General features: G+C 43.4%; 1 protein-coding gene across 2 annotated transcripts in view; it reads left to right on the top strand.

The window, feature by feature from the left end:
• The window catches only part of LOC139416417 (mechanistic target of rapamycin kinase), a 125,109-nt gene extending 107,179 nt beyond the window's left edge, over positions 1-17,930 (top strand). For both annotated transcript variants that reach the window (XM_071165009.1, XM_071165008.1), the window contains exons 37-58: positions 400-515; positions 4,414-4,531; positions 5,036-5,233; positions 5,497-5,597; positions 6,418-6,514; positions 6,765-6,863; positions 6,997-7,119; positions 8,538-8,720; positions 9,037-9,171; positions 10,022-10,196; positions 11,720-11,855; positions 12,020-12,167; positions 12,505-12,627; positions 12,931-13,013; positions 13,233-13,305; positions 14,554-14,628; positions 14,869-15,004; positions 15,132-15,197; positions 15,298-15,378; positions 16,488-16,568; positions 16,672-16,777; positions 17,246-17,930. In XM_071165009.1, the coding sequence (XP_071021110.1) occupies positions 400-515; positions 4,414-4,531; positions 5,036-5,233; positions 5,497-5,597; positions 6,418-6,514; positions 6,765-6,863; positions 6,997-7,119; positions 8,538-8,720; positions 9,037-9,171; positions 10,022-10,196; positions 11,720-11,855; positions 12,020-12,167; positions 12,505-12,627; positions 12,931-13,013; positions 13,233-13,305; positions 14,554-14,628; positions 14,869-15,004; positions 15,132-15,197; positions 15,298-15,378; positions 16,488-16,568; positions 16,672-16,777; positions 17,246-17,261 (2,469 nt within the window). In that variant the 3' untranslated portion in view covers positions 17,262-17,930. The remainder of the gene's footprint in view (positions 1-399; positions 516-4,413; positions 4,532-5,035; positions 5,234-5,496; positions 5,598-6,417; positions 6,515-6,764; positions 6,864-6,996; positions 7,120-8,537; positions 8,721-9,036; positions 9,172-10,021; positions 10,197-11,719; positions 11,856-12,019; positions 12,168-12,504; positions 12,628-12,930; positions 13,014-13,232; positions 13,306-14,553; positions 14,629-14,868; positions 15,005-15,131; positions 15,198-15,297; positions 15,379-16,487; positions 16,569-16,671; positions 16,778-17,245) is intronic.
• The last annotated feature ends 466 nt before the right edge of the window (positions 17,931-18,396 follow it).

The following is an 18,396-nucleotide window of genomic DNA, read 5'->3' as shown; positions in this document are numbered from 1 at the left end:
AGGCTTTCTCTGTAGCTGAAGAAAATGTTTTTTTTTCATTGTTGTGCAACGTAAGGAAATGCAGGGCTGTAATGTGTAGGTTCATTAAATATTGTGGACTGTTATGTGTTAGTGAATCAACTGAAATGAAGAGCATAAATAACCCAGCAGTGAAAATGTCACATCATTCCAACCACACCATTAGAGCAACAGGGGGACCGGTCGATATGTAGATGCTCACACACACAAACATTTTGAAACGGTGAGGCGTTAGGTTCTATAAGAATGCAGATTTTAGTTTTCGGTTGCTTAAGGTTGGCGACAGCATTCACAGAGATTTGAATTAAATCCCTGTTTTGAATGAGATTCCCTTGCCTCCCCCCCTGCCCCCCCACCGTTTGTTCCTCTGTCCCCCATCAGATCGAAGCCTTCCAGCACATGCAGCACTTTGTCCAGGGGATGCAGCAGCAGGCCCAGCATGCCATCGCCGCCGAGGACCAGCAACACAAGCAGGAGCTCCACAAGCTTATGGCCAGGTCAGGACTCCTTCCACAACTACATTAGGGGTGGGGAACTCATGTTTTTATTGCAGTGTGTGCTTGAATTTTTTTTTACACACACACCTTTTCCCAGCCCTCATGTTCTCTCTCACCTAAAAGGGTCACGTACAGAGAGTTGTGCTCTTTCACCATGACCGTGACCCAACCCTGGTCGTAATATTCCTCCACTCCCTCCCTCACTCCTACCCTGGTCGTAATATTCCTCCACTCCCTCCCTCGCTCCTTGTACTGGCATTTAGTTTTGCAAACCCGGACAAGTTTTGTCTCTTTTCATTCTGCGCAATCACTCAGCCCTCAGCCAACGGGCATCCAAGAATCCAGCTACTTATCTTCAACCAAATGTGGCATTGTGCCGACGGGTACTGGAAACCAGGTGTGTCTCTGGCAAGTGAGAACTGTCGGCACCTGGCTGGGCCTACACCCACACCCCAGCCCAGAGTGTCCCATACTGGCCGGGTGTTGCCCTCTGCCTCTTCACCCTGTCTCCTGTCACATTCTACCATCTTCACCTCTTCTCTCTGTAAGAATAGTTGCTGTTTTGTGTTTTGACACAAAATGGCTGCCCAACTACACCTTCAGCGTACGAATGCTGAACAATGGCAGTGGACGAGTGACATGAGCAGCTGGTCCAGGATCTGTGCTGTGGTTTAGCCTGACGGCCAAGGTTAGAACTGGGGATGGACAAAGCTGAATTGAGATCAGTTATGGGCAGAAAGGGACTGGAGGTCTTTCTCAATTCCTGTTGGAAGCTCTTCCCATTTACAACAACACCCTTTTTTGCAATGCTCCCAATCACCATTGCTCGTCTCATGTATTTCTGTTTTGTGCTTGTGTATACCGTCAACGGATTAAATATAGAAAGACTCCCGTTTTCAGAATGCCTCTACAAGGCATGATAGCCTAAGGAGGTTGTTTGTATGGTTGACGGGCCCATGAAAATACTTCCAGCACGATCCCCATTCCCCAAAGCGCTCTCCTTCATGGAGCGGACTTCAAATGAGCGCCCGAGGGAATCTCAGAGGCCAGTTATTTTGGGGGAAAGTTTACTTCTGACACACCAGGTTTTGTGTGAGGTTTTACTCAGTAAAATACTGTGTTTCACATTAGCCTCCAAATGAACACAAGCAAGGGTAAAAAAACAGTGCTTGAGCTTTATGGGTTGGATGTATTGAAACTTTGGTCAGCAGACGAGCACACACACACACACACACACACACACACACACACACACACAGACACACAGAAGACGAGCCTTCTCACAGTAAAACACTCATCTTAGAGGCGCACACACAATGCACACAAACACACATACATACACACAATATACATACCTCATAATTTTTATGAGGCAACAAGCTAACAGGAAACCAGGAGTGTTTCATACTTGCCGTTGCACTTCCAGATTATATTTGTCTGTGGAATGTTTGTCTCCACTGTTTTATTCCAGACGTGCTGACACAGTTTCCTGCAAATGGGTTGGCACTGTGGAATGGCGTACACCTGGTCTATACACACACACACACACACACACTGAAATAATTCATTGTAATTTCAGCGATATGTATTTGCATGTTACGACGCAATGATCATGATAAGACCTGCAATCTCCGGTCTGAGTTCCTGTGGTAACAGAGAAGCACTTCTGGCACTAGTGGTTCTCCCATGCAGACGGTTTTACTGTGTTTTTCCCTGAAGCGGTTTGTCAGAGGTGAACTGAACCAGTACTGTATTTTCACATGGAAAAAGCACTCCGCAGCGTTACGCAATGCTAATGGATCATTTATTAGAAGTGCTCTCTGGAAATGGGTGCAGTGTACAGTTAGGATCTGAGGGACGGATGCCTGCGCAGGATTCGCCAGTTCCTGGTCGGGCGTGTTATAAACCAATCACAAGCTTGGCCCATGTAAATCAAACACGACTCGATTATTTGGCAGTTTGCCTCAAGTGTCTGTGTTTTTTTTATGATGATTGATATGGCAAGCACAACCACTGGGAAGACCGACCACGAGGCAATGTTCCCTCACACTCACTACCAATATAAAACATTGAAAATCACTTAAGTGATGCCAAAACCTTTCAGTAGCTAATGCGCCACTGCTTTTAGTAATGACGCCTAAGTATGATAAATGTCTTTGCGCGATTTCCACGTTTTCCCATCATTCTCTTCTATTTTAAGGGGTTGCACTAGTACTGCGTTGAACATCCATTGCCAACTCCTCCAGACAACTTGTGATGACAGCGAGCATATTGTATAAGATAACTTCCCCAACATACTTTTTAAATTGTCACCACAGAACAGACGTTTCTCATAGTAAAGTTAAATGTGGATTCAGTTAATATCCATTTTCTCCAGAAGTGTCCCACAGATCTTGGCCTTAGGCCTAGGTAAGCATGTCAGTGGCCATTCAAGGCAATAGATGGTAGAGAGGAGTGTGTGGATGAGCCTGGCATTAGAGAGGGGAGATGGACTGCCAGGAAACACCACGTTGAATGCATTCATCACACTAACTAACTAGTGTAACAGACTTAGTGTAAGAGCTTCATCTCACATACCAGGCCTTATAGCTGTTGACATGATTGTGTGTTGCTAAGGCAATTTATCAGACTCTGATGCAGCCCTGGGCCCGTATTCACAAACGTCTCAGAAAAGGAGCGCTGATCTGGGACCAGGGGGCTCGTTTATCAACCGTGTGTAAATTCCGTACTAAATTCTGACATGCGTGGAGATCCTAGGATTTGCATGCGTCACAAATGATATGCGTTTATCAAACTGTCGCACGCAACATATACTGTCGCGCATGTTTTCATTGATAAATCAGAGCCATATTATATTTGTGCGGTCATGAACAAGCACTATAACCTCGCCTGGAAAACTTCCTCCGTTTTTATGGTAATAAAAACGCCCTCATTTGCTGAATGATTTGGAAGAGATGTTGGAACTGGGACATGATCATTCCTAAAAGAAAGCACAATGGCAAATGTTATCACATTCTGTCGAGGAGTAGACAGAATGTTGCAGTGACTTTTCCCAACAAAAAATGCACGCTGCCTAGCGAGTGCCACAACAGTGGCCGCACATTCTGCAAGATTGATTGTCCTTTCGACCAATTTACAAGTAAATGCTACAGCCCACACTTCTATGCAAAATATACATTGTTTATCAGCACGTGATTGTGTGTCTCCTACCTTTTGGTATAGGATCTGAAATTAAATAGGCTAGGATATGATGTCGTGCTCCTAATCCTATCACGCCGCAATACTGTAGCCTACCCATACTGTCAAGGCTACCGGTCTATTTACTTTTGAGCGTGCTTGGCTATTGAATTAGTGATTGATAAATGGTAGCCTACTTTCTGTTGTGTAGTGGAAATAATACCATTTAAAATACCAACGGCAAATGCATATTTTATCATTAGGCCTACGTTTTAATGTTTTTATTAGCCTACCATTATTATCATTATTCCTATGCATCAAACACCACCTATTTCCCCCAAAGGAACAATAAGCCTATTTGCTTGCCATACAGTTGATCAACCTTCTGGTGATTTGCGTGGAGATAAGCACACTTTCCTGTCAACCTTTGCGCGAAAACTGCACGCTGGGTTTTGAGTATTTTTTGTGCTCATGCAACTACGGAGTGTCCATATTTAAGGGTCTCAAGAGTAGGAGTGCTGATTTAGGATCAGTTCTGCCTTTCAGATCACAAACAAATAAGATTACATAGATAGGAGAGGACGTGATTCGAGATCAGCACTCCTACTCTGAGACACTCAACGAGCGTGGTCCTCAACGAGCGTGACATTCTATATAGTGACCAAGACTGTCTCTCCCTCTCTCTCTCTCCCCCTCAATCCCTCCTTCCCTCCTTTCCTAGGTGCTTCCTGAAGCTGGGTGAGTGGCAGCTCAGTCTTCAGGGCATTAATGAGAGCACCATCCCCAAAGTGCTGCAGTACTACAACCACTCCACGGAGCACGACCGCAACTGGTACAAGGTCAGTGACCCTCTCACGTTTAACCACTCCCCTCCAACCCCTGTCACTCCCATCAGCATTCACGCTGTGGACCTCGTGCTGACTCTCCCATTTACTTAACATAAGGTTTGTATGTTATTAGAGACATGAGTTGATTTGAAAGGAACCAAGGGCACCTATGGGCTTGTATAGGCCCATGCCCACACTGCAGGAAAGCCACGCTCTTCCTCTGTTGAGAGCCCCCCCCTCCTCACATCTCTCAGTAGCTTATTACGTAACAACCGAAAACATGATCGACATCTGTTTAGACCCAGAACATTCCCCAGAGGGCAGGACTCCTCCGGGACATCTCACGTAATCCTTCAGTAAACCGGAAACTAATTGTCTAACGGACTGGAAGTTGATGTGATAAGTGCGATAACATAAGTTCAAACATATGTTTCGACATGTAGACTTTCTATGTCTTATAATAAATAAATAAAAATAATATATACATTTCTTCACCTGGCATACCTTTTTCCGCAGGCCTGGCACGCATGGGCGGTGATGAACTTTGAGGCAGTGCTGCACTACAAGCACCAGAACCAGGGCCGGGACGAAAAGAAGAAGAAGCGCCACGTCAGCGGCACCAGCGCAAATAGCGAGGCCAGCAACAGCGACAGTGAGGTAGACAGCACTGAGCACAGCCCTGTGCCCTCGCCGGGCCAGAAGAAGGCCAACGAGGTGAGGGCGGCGGCCATCTTAGATTCTCCTTCACCATACTCGTCCACTAACGCTAACCAGCCCTTTCGCTATTCACTACCGGACAAATTTCAAACTAACTTGACAGACCTGTGCTTCAAATGTTGCATAAATCACAAGTTTATGTCAATGGGAGAATGTTTGAGTTAGGACTATGACTGAATGCCTTGCTTGCTGAAATCAAGGTACAATCATTTGCAATTCTTCCTTTTCCTCATTCTCCCTCTGTTGTTTGGCGAGTTCAGGACCTCTCCAAGACGTTACTCCTCTACACGGTTCCTGCTGTCCAGGGCTTCTTCCGCTCAATCTCCCTCTCCAGAGGGAACAACCTCCAGGACACCCTGAGGTGAGTCCCCGCATGGGGCCAGGGCCTATATTTAACTAGGCAAGTCAGTTAAGAACAAATTCTTATTTACAATGACGGCCAACCAAAAGGCATCCTGCGGGGACAGGGGCTGGGATTAAAAATAAATCAAATATAAATATAGGACAAAACACACATCACAACAAGAGAGACAACACAACACTACATAAAGAGATACCTAAGACAACAACATAGCAAGTCAACAACACATGAAAACACAGTATTGTAGCAACACAACATGACAACAAAAATGGTAGCAACACAACATGGCAGCAGCACAACATAGTAGCAGTACAAAACATGGTACAAACATTATTGGGCACAGACAACAGCACCAAGGGCAAGAAGGTAGAAACAACAATACATCACGCCAAGCAGCCACAACTGTCAGTAAGAGTGTACTTTTAAGACTCTTTGTGAATAAAGGTTAAATAAATCCCTTTTTCTAAATCCCTTTTAGATCATAATGAATAAGATTAGATGGACAGGGAGCACCTAATCCCAGATCAGCACTCCTACTCTGAGATGGCCAGTAGTCTGAAAGCCTAAACCGACAACACTGATAGACGCAGAGTTGAAATATGTGGAAAGGAAGCCCTCTGGTGGCAGAGAGACGAGCTCCAATTCCAATTTGTGTCGTTGCGCGCATTTGATTGCTTGGTGTCAATTTGTTTTGCTTCGAATGCGGTTTGAAATTCAGGGAAACTGTGGTTGTTGTTTTTTTTCTTCGTCTGAACCTGTCAATAAAGATGCAATGGATACAAGAGACTGTTTTTGACATGATGCTGTTTTCTTTCTCCAGGGTCCTGACCCTCTGGTTTGACTATGGACACTGGCCTGAAGTCAACGAGGCACTGGTAGAGGGTATCAAAACCATTCAGATAGACACCTGGCTACAGGTACGCATCTCACATGCATGTTTTTGGTTTGCTTTCATTGTTCTGTCCATTGTGTCAAGGGTACTAGAAAACAGAATTATTCCCAGGGGCCATGTTGGTTTTGGGCCATGAATCATCCATGAAATAGTCATTCAAGAAAGTCTCTTACAGGACGATAGTAACTGAATAGTTACTGAATAGTAATTCTGCATTGCATTGCTCCGGGGTGTTAACAAAATGAAGTCTCCCTCTCTTGCCCCCTCGTCTGCAGGTAATCCCCCAGCTGATTGCCCGCATCGACACTCCCCGTGCTCTGGTTGGCCGCCTCATCCACCAGCTGCTCACCGACATTGGGCGCTACCACCCCCAGGTAATGACATACTGCTGGCACCCAGGCTAGGAGCTATGGCCTAGGTCGCATATCTCTGAACTGCTATTGCGTTGATTAACTCTCCCTCCCTCTCGATCACTCGGCCCCGCCCCACCCACCCACCCTCTTCTAGGCTTTGATCTATCCGTTGACCGTGGCCTCCAAGTCAACCACCACTGCCCGCCACAATGCTGCTAACAAGATCCTCAAGAACATGTGTGAGCACTGCAATACACTGGTCCAGCAGGCGATCATGGTACGTGATTCCTGTCGGTGTATCTCACTACTTCACGGTACAGCTAGCAACAAGTGGTTACAGTCTGTTTTACCATTTAGACATACAGAGCCTTCAGAAAGTATCCCCTTGACTTATTCTACATTTAGTTGTGTTACAGCCTGAATTTAACATTTGGATAAGTTCAGGAGTAAAACATTTACTTAACAAGTCACATAATAAGTTGCAAGGACTTAATATTGTTTAACATTGGTAGATGGGTAATAAAATAATAAATCATGCATTGAATATACCTTTGAGCATGGTGAAGTTAATAATTACACTTTGGATGGACAATGTCTACACTGTATTTCTGATCAATTTGATGTTATTTTTATGGACCAAAAAAAAAGGAAAATTCTGAGTGACCCCAAATTTTTAAACAGTAGTGTGTGTATATATATATATATATATTTATATATATGGGGGTTGGAAGTGATGCAGACAACTACATTGATGGAAGCTACAATCTATCTGCAATATTAAAGCTGATCTACCCCCTAAAAACAACCAATTATAATACAGGTGTCTTTCCTAACTCGGTTGCAAGAGAGGGTGGAAACCGCTCAGGGATTTCACCATGCCAGTGGTGACTTGAAACAGTTTAACGGCTGTGATAGGAAAAAACTGAGGATGGATAAACATTGTAGTTTCTCCGCAGTACTAACCTAATTGACAAAGAAGGAAGCCTGTACGGAATAAAAAATATTCCAAAACATGCATCCTGTTTGCAACAAGGGACTAAAGTAATACTGCCAGAAAGGTGGCAAAGCAATTCACTTTTTGTCCTGAATACAAAGTGTTATGTTTTGGGCAAATACAATACAGTACATTACTGAGTACCACTCTCCATATTTTCAAGAATAGTGGTGGCTGCTTCATGTAATGGGTATGCTTGTAATCGTTAAGGACTGGGGAGTGTTTCAAAAAATAAACTGAATGGAACTAAGCACAGGCAAAATCCTAGAGGAAAACCTGGTCCACCAGACACTGGGTGATTAATTCACCTTTTGGGAAAATAACCAATAACGCAAGGCCAAATCAACACTGCAGTTGCTTACCAAGAAGACGGTGAATGTTCCTGAGTGGCCGAGTTACAGTTTTGACCTAATCTACCTGAAAACCTATTGCAAGACCTGAAAATTGTTGTCTAGCTATGATTAACAACGAATTTGACAGGGCCTGAAGAATTTTGAAAAGAATAATGGGCAAATGTTGCACAATCCAGGTGTGGAACGCTCTTAGAGGCTTACCCAGAAAGACTCACAGCTGATTCTACAGAGTATTGACTCAGGGGTGTGAATACTTATGTAAATGATATATTTCTGTATTTCATTTTCAATAAATCTGAAGAAAATGTACTTGTTTCCCAAGGCATGAGTCACTTCCTGTCTCCCCAGGTGAGCGAGGAGCTGATCCGGGTGGCCATTCTGTGGCACGAGATGTGGCACGAGGGCCTGGAGGAGGCCTCCCGCCTCTACTTTGGCGAGCGCAACGTGAAGGGTATGTTTGCTGTGCTGGAGCCCCTTCACGCCATGATGGAGAGGGGTCCACAGACCCTCAAAGAGACCTCCTTCAACCAGGTCCGTCTTTTGTTTTCTTTTGTCTTTTTTAAAGTCATGTTTATAGTCTTTATTTTGTCATGTATTTTTCCCTCTTTTTACCATTTAATTTACCAAGTTACAATGATTGACAAATGTGCGTGTGTCTCGAAAATGTGCAAAAATCCCATGTAGATGTCAATTGGAGACATTGAGGAAGTGTACGAGTTGAAAGTTAGGATCAGTTCCGCAGTCTAATGACCAATTGACAATGATGTGTAGTGCTCTTTGACCTGGATTATAGGTAAATGGCTGGACAGGTGAAGTGAATTGGCTGCTGTTCTCTGTGTTATGACAGGCCTACGGGAGGGACCTCATGGAGGCCCAGGATTGGTGCAGGAAGTACATGCGCTCGGGCAACGTGAAGGACCTGACCCAAGCGTGGGACCTGTACTACCACGTCTTCAGACGGATCTCCAAGCAGCTACCACAGGTGAGAGAATCACACCAACCTACTCACACTCTGCTCAAGTCAGTTTGGTCTGTCTCCTAACGTAACTCCTACACTGAGGCCAATTGGAGATCTGCCAGTCTTCGTCTGAATTCAAGAATCTCTCTCCTCTTCGGATTCAGCCCTTCGTTGGTTGTGCCAGTTGAAAAACTAAAGCATCCAGTGAAAGGAGTCAAGTTGGCTCACAACCAGTTATGTGTGGGTAGTGTATATATTGCTACATTCACATCTTTCTTCAGAGCTATGAGATGTTATTTTGCTACTCTTGTTAAGGCCCACGTTCATTTATCCCTTGACACTGTAAACTGATATATCTAGGTCATGTCAGCATCCTGAAACAATGCAACCCATTCAGCGATGATCCTGAAGTGGCTGTTAGTGGAAAATAAATAGCGCTTCCTAGGTGTTGTGTCTGTCTCAGTTGTTGTTCCAAGTTAAGCCAAATGTCTTCTCATCGCTACAGTATTTCACTGTAATAGGCTTCACTGTAATAGGCCAACAATAGCAAAACTCCTTCAGAGTCAAGTGAAAAGAGTACACCAGTGGGGCAGTTTTGTATCCTTTATTTATACAGGTGAACCCATTGAGATGAGATGCCTTTCCTAGGAGGACCTGTCTAGACAGTGCACGAGCAAAAGAGACAGACTGTTAAAGTGGTGACGGTGAAGGACGGAGTGAGAGACTGAAAGAGGCAGAGTGACGGTTGGAACACGGCACAATGAACCTTTTCATCTGCCAGTAATCTGATCTCCCTCCTCTCTCTCGCTCCCCTCATCTATCCATTATTTTATCCATTGATCCCTCCCCCATCCATTCCTTCTTGTGTCCCAAGCTGACCTCCTTGGAGCTGCAGTATGTGTCCCCCAAGCTGCTGATGTGCAGGGACCTGGAGCTGGCCGTGCCGGGGACCTACGACCCCAACCAGCCCATCATCCGCATCCAGTCCATCGCCCCCTCGCTGCAGGTCATCACCTCCAAGCAGCGGCCGCGTAAACTCACCATCATGGGTAAGACAACCACATAACCTCCAAACAATGTCCCCGCAGACTCACCTACATGGGTAAGACAACCAACCACGAGGCCAATAAGAACTAAAAGAAAGGGCGTCTCCATTCAAATCAATGATGATGACACAATGGGTGGACTGGCAGCCATTTTGAGTGTACCCATGTAAGGAAGTAAAAACAGGAAGTGTACCCTTTAATTAAATGAATGCATTCAGTTGTACAACTAACTAGGTATCCCCCTTTCCTGTTCCCTTAATATGTGCTGTGATTTGTTGAGTCATCTCGATTGGCATTACAAAAAAAGGATTCCATTATCATGAGCCATATCATTTAGCATCATTTGAATGAACGTTCTACATTACCATGGCAATCCAGCATCAGTTGATGGAATATTCCAAAATACAAAGGCATTTATTTCGTCACAATACCAGGCAGCCATTGCGAGGCTACCCGTGAGCTTGGCAGTCAGTTGCCAGGGTTTGAGCTTCCAAGCCCATTCTATTCATTCTTATTTCTATGATTACACCCACCATTTACCATTGATGGAAATGAATCAAGAGGGAATACGATTAGTGGGGACAATGGACTACAGGCCCATTGTCCTACTGAGTCCTTTGGGAGTATTGGCTAACTACACAAGGAGTTAGCTAACTAAGTATGACCATCATAGTAGTAAGGGTATTAGATTATTTTTTTTATCCCATTTGTTTAAAGATGAGTGTCTAGGGCTATTAAACGATAACACTTAATCAAGTTAATCGCAGGATTTGCTGTGATTATTCTCACAATTTGAATTTGCTCAAATTCAGCTGAAATTTAAGATTTTCATACAAAAAAATTGCACAAGATAATTGACGTCTTGATTTTGTCTAAAGTAACGGTTAGCAAAATTGGGTAAATTGAGAAAGCACACTTTCTTTACCCTCAGTTGTAACCTGTTTTCACAGTCCATTGTTTTAAACTGTAGAGATTATGTATTTGGGATGTTTTCAGTGATTTTTGAACACTTTCAGACAATGCGATTAATCACAATAAAAATAACATAAATTACTAAAAGTGATTAACTCTGACCGCCCTAAAGATGAAGTCAGGTCATCAAAAGATGAATGAGAAATGCAAACATGCTGTCTTTTGGAGTAATTTACTGAGTCAGAAGTATAATCAATATGTGGTATGTGTCATGCCATCTACCTGTGTTTAATGCCATTATTGTCCTCTGCAGTTTAGCAATGTGATAACAAAGGATTATCCCGCAACAGAATTTTTCATCCCACTGTCATTGTAAAGTGATAAACAGAATTTTACACTAATTCGCATGCATAGGAGTTCAGGGGCTATATGTATCAACAAGCTTCTCAGAGCAGGAGTGCTGTTCTACAATCAGGCCCCCCCCTATCCATGCAGTCTAATTCATTACCATCTAAAAAACTAAACTGATCCTAGATCAGCACTCCTACTCTCAGACGCCAGTTGAATGAAAGCCACGGTCTGAGAGTTGACCTGTGTTGTGGTGCCCCCTGCAGGCAGCAATGGCCATGAGTTCATGTTCCTCCTGAAGGGCCATGAGGACCTGCGGCAGGACGAGAGGGTCATGCAACTCTTTGGCCTGGTTAACACACTGCTGGCCAATGACCCAGCCTCTCTACGCAAAAACCTCAGGTAGACAGTACACACACATTTCAAGATTAATGGCTGGATTATTGCCATCGGGAGGGTGTGAGATTGATTGATTGATTGATTGATTGATTTTCGGTGTCTGCTGTGCTTCTGTAAAAAATATAATTTCCTGGTTACCATTTTTGTGTATTGTGTCCCTCTCTCAGCATTCAGCGCTACGCAGTGATTCCCCTGTCCACCAACTCTGGTCTAATTGGCTGGGTGCCTCACTGCGACACCCTCCACGCCCTCATCAGAGACTACCGGGAGAAGAAGAAGATCCTGCTCAACATCGAGCACCGCATTATGCTCAGGGTAAGAACCAGGAACTATCACATTAGCAGTTCACACACACCCTGTTCAGAATGGAGCTTTTTAGACATGGTGTACACTGAACAGTGCACTTGCTATTACTAACCATCTGTTGATTAGCCATGAATTTAAATGGAATGTACACTTTAATACACAATATAATATGAATGTTGTTACTTGTCCACTACTCTTAAATGTCAAGTCTCAAGTAAAAAAAATAATTAAAAGACAATAAATTATTTATCCGTGAATTGAAAACCGTTAAACAAATTGACAATGAGGTTCTATTTTACTACCAAAGGTTGTGCCATCTTGATGTTGTGGTATGTATGTTTGTTAGATGGCTCCAGACTATGATCACCTGACCCTGATGGAGAAGGTGGAGGTGTTTGAGCACGCCGTCAACAACACGGCCGGAGACGACCTGGCCAAGCTGCTGTGGCTGAAGAGCCCCAGCTCTGAGGTAAAACAATGTTTCTGCCTTACAGACAGTTGTCATAAGACTGACGTACCCCTGTTTACCACCCATCATACTGTAAGCAGTCTGACGTAGCATGTCATTAGGTGTTATAGCTAACAACTGACCACTCTATATAAGGCTGCTGAAGACTAATTAAAGGTGGTATCTGTAACAATTTAGTGATCATTTCAATTTCCTCATGGTTTTTTGAAGAATGTGGCTCAGAAATACCTGAAATATCTTAGTTCTGCTTTCTGTTGCAGGGACGCAATGTAGTGTTATGTTTACTCCTGGTCTTCTTCTCAGGTTTGGTTTGACAGGAGGACCAATTACACACGCTCCCTGGCTGTGATGTCAATGGTGGGCTACATCCTGGGCCTGGGAGACAGGTGAGGCTCTCCACCAATAAAAGTTCAGCAGTGGTAGCAGATGTTTAAAAAGTGAAATAATCTTGCTTTGCAGGTGTATTGGAGCATATTTATTGAACAGAACATACAAAGTATCAAATAGTTATTTTCGTGCATGGGGCCAAAACATTGGCATGAAAATAAATATGTGGTCCAGTGTGTAGACTACCCTCACTCAGTTTCTCTCCATTTCCTCTACAGGCATCCATCCAACTTGATGTTGGACAGACTAAGTGGCAAGATCCTCCACATTGATTTTGGGGATTGCTTTGAGGTGAGCAGGGGCCTCCAAAATCAGAACCTGACTGAATGTATACTATTTATACAAAGTATGTGGACACCCCTTCAAATTAGTGGATTTGGCTATTTCAGCCCCACCCGTTGCTGACAGGTGTATAAAATCGAGCACACAGCCATGCAATCGCCATAGACAAACATTGGCAGTAGGATGGCCTTGAAGAGCGCAGTGATTTTCAATATGGCATCGTCATAGGATGCCACCTTTCCAACAAGTCAGTTCATCAAATTTCTGTCCTCCTAGATCTGCCCTTGTCAACTGTAAGTGCTGCTGTTGTGAGTTGGAAACGTCTAGGAGCAACAACGGCACAGCCGCAAAGTAGTAGGTCACACAAGCTTACAGAATGGGATCGCTGAAGCTCATAGCCCGTAAAAAGTTGTCTGTCCTCGGTTGCTACCGAGTTCCAAACTGCCTCTGTAAGCAATGTCAGCACAAGAACTGTTCATTAGGTGATTCATGAAATGAGTTTCCATAGCCGAGCAGCCGCACACAAGCCTAAGATCAACATGCCAAGCCTCAGCTGGAGTGGTGTAAAGCTTGCCGCCATTGGAAACACGTTCTCTGGAGTGATGAATCACACTTCACCATCTGGCAGTCCGACGGACGAATCTGGGTTTGGCGGATGCCAGGAGAACGCTACCTGCCCGAATGCATAGTGCCAACTGTAAAGTTTGTTGGAGGAATAATTGTCTGGGGCTGTTTTTCATGGATCAGGCCCCTTAGTTCCAGTTAAGGGAAATCTTAACGCTACAGCATACAATTACATTCTAGAGGATTCTGTGCTTCCAACTTTGTGGCAACAGTTTTGGGAAGGCCCTTTCCTGTTTCAGCATGTCAAGAACCCCGTGCACAAAGCGAGGTCTATACAGAAATGGTTTGTTGAGATCAGTGTGGAAGAACTTGACTGGCCTGACCTCAACCCCATCGAACACCTTTTGGAATGTTGACTGCGAAGCCAGGCCTAATCGCTCAACATCAGTTCCCGACATCACTAATGATCTTGTGGCTGCATGGAAGCAAGTCCCTGCAGCAATGTTCCAACATCTAGTGGAAAGCCTTTCCAGAAGAGTGGAGGCTGTTATAGCAGCAAAGGAGGGACCAACTCCATATTAATGCCCATGATTTTGGAATGAGATGTTCACATAGCAGGTGTCCACATACCTTTGGTCATGTAGTGTATCTGTGAATGTTGTCAATGTTTCATAAATGTTTTTCCCACTACAGGTTGCCATGACCAGGGAGAAGTTCCCGGAGAAGATTCCTTTCAGACTGACAAGAATGCTGACGAACGCCATGGAGGTAGGAGGAATAACTCTCAGAGGTTTTATTTGACATACTCTTGTCAATAGTTCACATTTGCCTCTGTCATGGAAGGCACTTAATCCTGCAACTCAATTGAGGGTTTGCACTGCAGACTTGAGGAGCGAAGCAAAGATTTCCGGCTGGCACCCAGGCTACAATTACCAATCAGAACAGACAATAAAACTCCCCTCTCTGTTCTGTCAATCAATGTGTCCCTCCCCTGTGTGTGTTGGTCAGGTGACAGGGCTGGATGGGAACTACAGGATCACATGTCACACGGTGATGGAGGTGCTGAGGGAGCACAGGGACAGTGTCATGGCCGTACTGGAGGCCTTCGTCTACGACCCACTGCTCAACTGGAGACTGATGGACAGTAAGGAAACCACTCCGAAACGCCTCAAAACATCTTGAAAGCATCTTAAACACTGAATTACCTTTAAACCATCTGAAATCAACAACCCAGCAAACAATTGAGCCCTCTCTTTCTTTGTGGTCCACAGCGAACACCAAGGGAAACAAGCGATCCAGGACCAGAACTGACTCCTACACTGCTGGACAATCAGTCGGTGAGTGTGAAACAAGACGTCCATTTTGTGTCACTAACAACATCTGGAATGTTTCCAGACTGAATGCATCTTTCTGTGCTGTGTCTGTTGTCCAATGCAGAAGCACTGGAGGGGATCGACCTTGGTGAGACCACACACAAGAAACCAGGAACTACCGTGCCTGAATCCATTCATTCCTTCCGTGAGTCTTTGGCTCAAGCCAATACTGTAAAAATGCATGAGGCTAACATTCCTAGTAGTTTCTATGGTGGCTATGTTTGTTAACGCTAGAAATGGTGGGCCTCGAGGGACCCCACTTCGAACCAATGACTTGTCTTTTGGACTTCAACATTCTAACAGTCTAACAAATACATTTCATATATGCTATTGGACAAATGATCATTTGGTTATGTTTATGAAGGTCTTAGGTAACATTAGAATATGAAGAACATAATAGTATTTTCAATACTTTATTTTACTGTAAGCTATAAAAAAAAAAATTGGGGCGGGTCTTAAGAAGCATTATGGAAATAAGAAAATGTATTTCAAAGAACAGGATAGCATATTTTAAGTTGTTTTATGTCCATATGCTGCCGCATGCTCACGTTTTTTAGCGCATAAAACAATGGTCATTCTTAGAAAAAGTGGTATTTTGAAATAGAGCTCACCTATTACATTTTTTTGTTATTTGGCCAAGCTACGTGTTCTAGAAACTGCTCTTTCTGCTCTGTCTGATGCTATATAGAAATCAAAATGTCTTACCTGAATCTAACTAGCTGTATAAGTATTTGAAAAAGTGTATTTTTGGAGCTCAGTTTTCCTGCCTCTGTGTCAATTCCAAGCTGCCCATCTCTTCATATACATTTGACAATTGATAATATTTTCACACATCAGACTATTGTCAATTTAATCTTGTCTTTTGGCTAATGTGTGAAATTAGTTTCAATATAGTTTAGGTGTAATTTTGATGGGTCATCAGCTGCGCAGGCTGACTGGCAGTGAATGAGGGGCAAATTCTCTTTGTGAACAACATACGTGTGTTAAATATACTTATTTCAAGGACGGGGGTGGGGGACATGACAAAAAAAAATGTAAATGTGTTTTGTCAACATGACGCTCTCGGCGCTTCCTGTGTTAAAACACAGCTATGAATAGTTGCTGAGTGGCATGTAGCTTCTATGGGTTTTTCTTTCCTCGACAAAGGATTGTGGAGAATATTGGTATTGGGAAGTACTATCTTTGCTTATTGTTGGCCCAAATATTTCCTAAAATGTTAGTGTATCAGTCGTCACTGTGTTCCTCTCCCATCAGTTGGAGATGGCACTGTCCAGCCTGAGGCCCTGAATAAAAAGGCTATCCAGATTATCAACAGAGTACGAGACAAGCTGACTGGTAAGTCTTTCCCTACACATTCCCTACACATGTAACTAAAAATGCTAGGATATGCTAGCATATTAGCATTCATTGACTAATATGTATTGCTTTTCCCCATCAGGGCGTGATTTCTCACACGATGAGACTCTGGATGTGCCAACCCAAGTGGAGCTCCTCATCAAGCAGGCGACGTCGCACGAGAACCTATGCCAGTGTTATATTGGATGGTCAGTATGATCTGTTTGTTGTTAGTTAGCATCAGTTAGCCTACTGTTAGTTAGCATCAGACAAATACTATAAGTTGGCATCAGTTAGCCTAGTACTCTTAGTGAGATTCTGCTAGCAAAGTACTGTTAGTTAGCATCAGTTAGACTAGCGCTGTTAGTTTGCAGAAGTTAGCCTAGTACTATTAGTTAGCATTAGTTAGCCTAGCCTGTGCTACATTGGCTCGTTACCATCATCGGTAACTGTTAGTTCGCATCAATTAGCCTAGCCTGGGTGGTGGACTGTTTCAGCATTCAACAATGCTATGGCACTGCCATGCTGTTTGACAAGACAACTATACGTTGCCTAAAGCAGGATTAGACAGGTACCCAAACTACAAAAAAGTGTCTTGGTTGGGCAAACATTTGTGGCTTATGTTGGGAACTTTTTTAACAATGGTCACTGAACTTGTATTGTTTTGCATCCCCCAGGTGTCCATTTTGGTAGAAGAGCTACACTTGAAGAGTTACACAGTCTGTTTTCATCAAGTAACCATGAACTTACTTGGTAACTATGTGGTTAATTTGTGAGAGATGGTCCATGGCAAGGAATTACATTTCCAAAGATCTTTATCAAATTATGCCATGCTGACATTGGTTTCAAGCATTTTACATTCACTTAGCTAATTACTTCCAATTTAATGAAATTAGCGCCAAATCCTTAGTTTTAAGTAATGACCCATGTAACATTTAATCCCAGGATGTAATAGCATGTAAAGGTAACAGCTACAATTATGTACTGTACAAGGTAACAACCTGGGCCTCGTTTCCCAGTTGCGATGTAACTTAAGCATTACAATGATTGTGTCAGATGCCTCGTTATTTATGAGCCACGTTTTAAAGTATTTCCCAAACAAGCATATAGAGAGAATGTTCACTAAGTGCGTCGTTAGACCATGTCAATTCGGATCGAAAGAAAAGCATCAGCTTTCTTCGAATCAGCTTTCTCCATTCAGGTCTAACCTTAGCATTAAAATTATTACACAATACTGATGACAGATCAGCTGCTAGATATTACCACCTATGGCGGCAAATATTGAGGCGGCTTATTCTTAATGCTTACCCTATAATAACCCACAAAATCAAGATTTGGCACGTGCACATATTGTTACTTTTTTTTAAAATATATTGTAGCAAAAATTATAGACAGTAGCAATAACAAGCGTTTTCAAGTGTAACTTTAGTGACAATGTTTTGGGGAAACAGCACGGCTACTAAAGATACATTGTATGAAGGTTCTGACGATAGCTTTGGGAAACGAGGCCCTGGTTATTTGCTAGTGCTTATTGCTCAAAGCGCTGGCTGTAAAGAGGAAGTGCTGCCCAGTGTTTAATTATGTCACTGTCATCATGCTAATGCTTTCTACTGTGGCCATATTTGTAACAAGTAAAAAAAAAAAATGTTTACTTGTTGCATCTGCTTCATAGTCCTTCATAGACCACTAGTCCATTGTATTATTGTGTGTTAATGTGACTATTTGAGTAACATACTGTATGCCTTTTGCTAATTTAAACATTATTGAAGGGTGTCCCATGATAGAATATGAATGGGAGTATTTGATTTAAGATGGTTGCATGCATAAT

The sequence above is a fragment of the Oncorhynchus clarkii genome, chromosome 9 (genome assembly GCF_045791955.1).
Source record: "Oncorhynchus clarkii lewisi isolate Uvic-CL-2024 chromosome 9, UVic_Ocla_1.0, whole genome shotgun sequence".
Taxonomy (NCBI): domain Eukaryota; kingdom Metazoa; phylum Chordata; class Actinopteri; order Salmoniformes; family Salmonidae; genus Oncorhynchus; species Oncorhynchus clarkii.
Note: the sequence above shows the minus strand (reverse complement) of the source record. Positions and strands in the feature narration are given on the sequence as shown.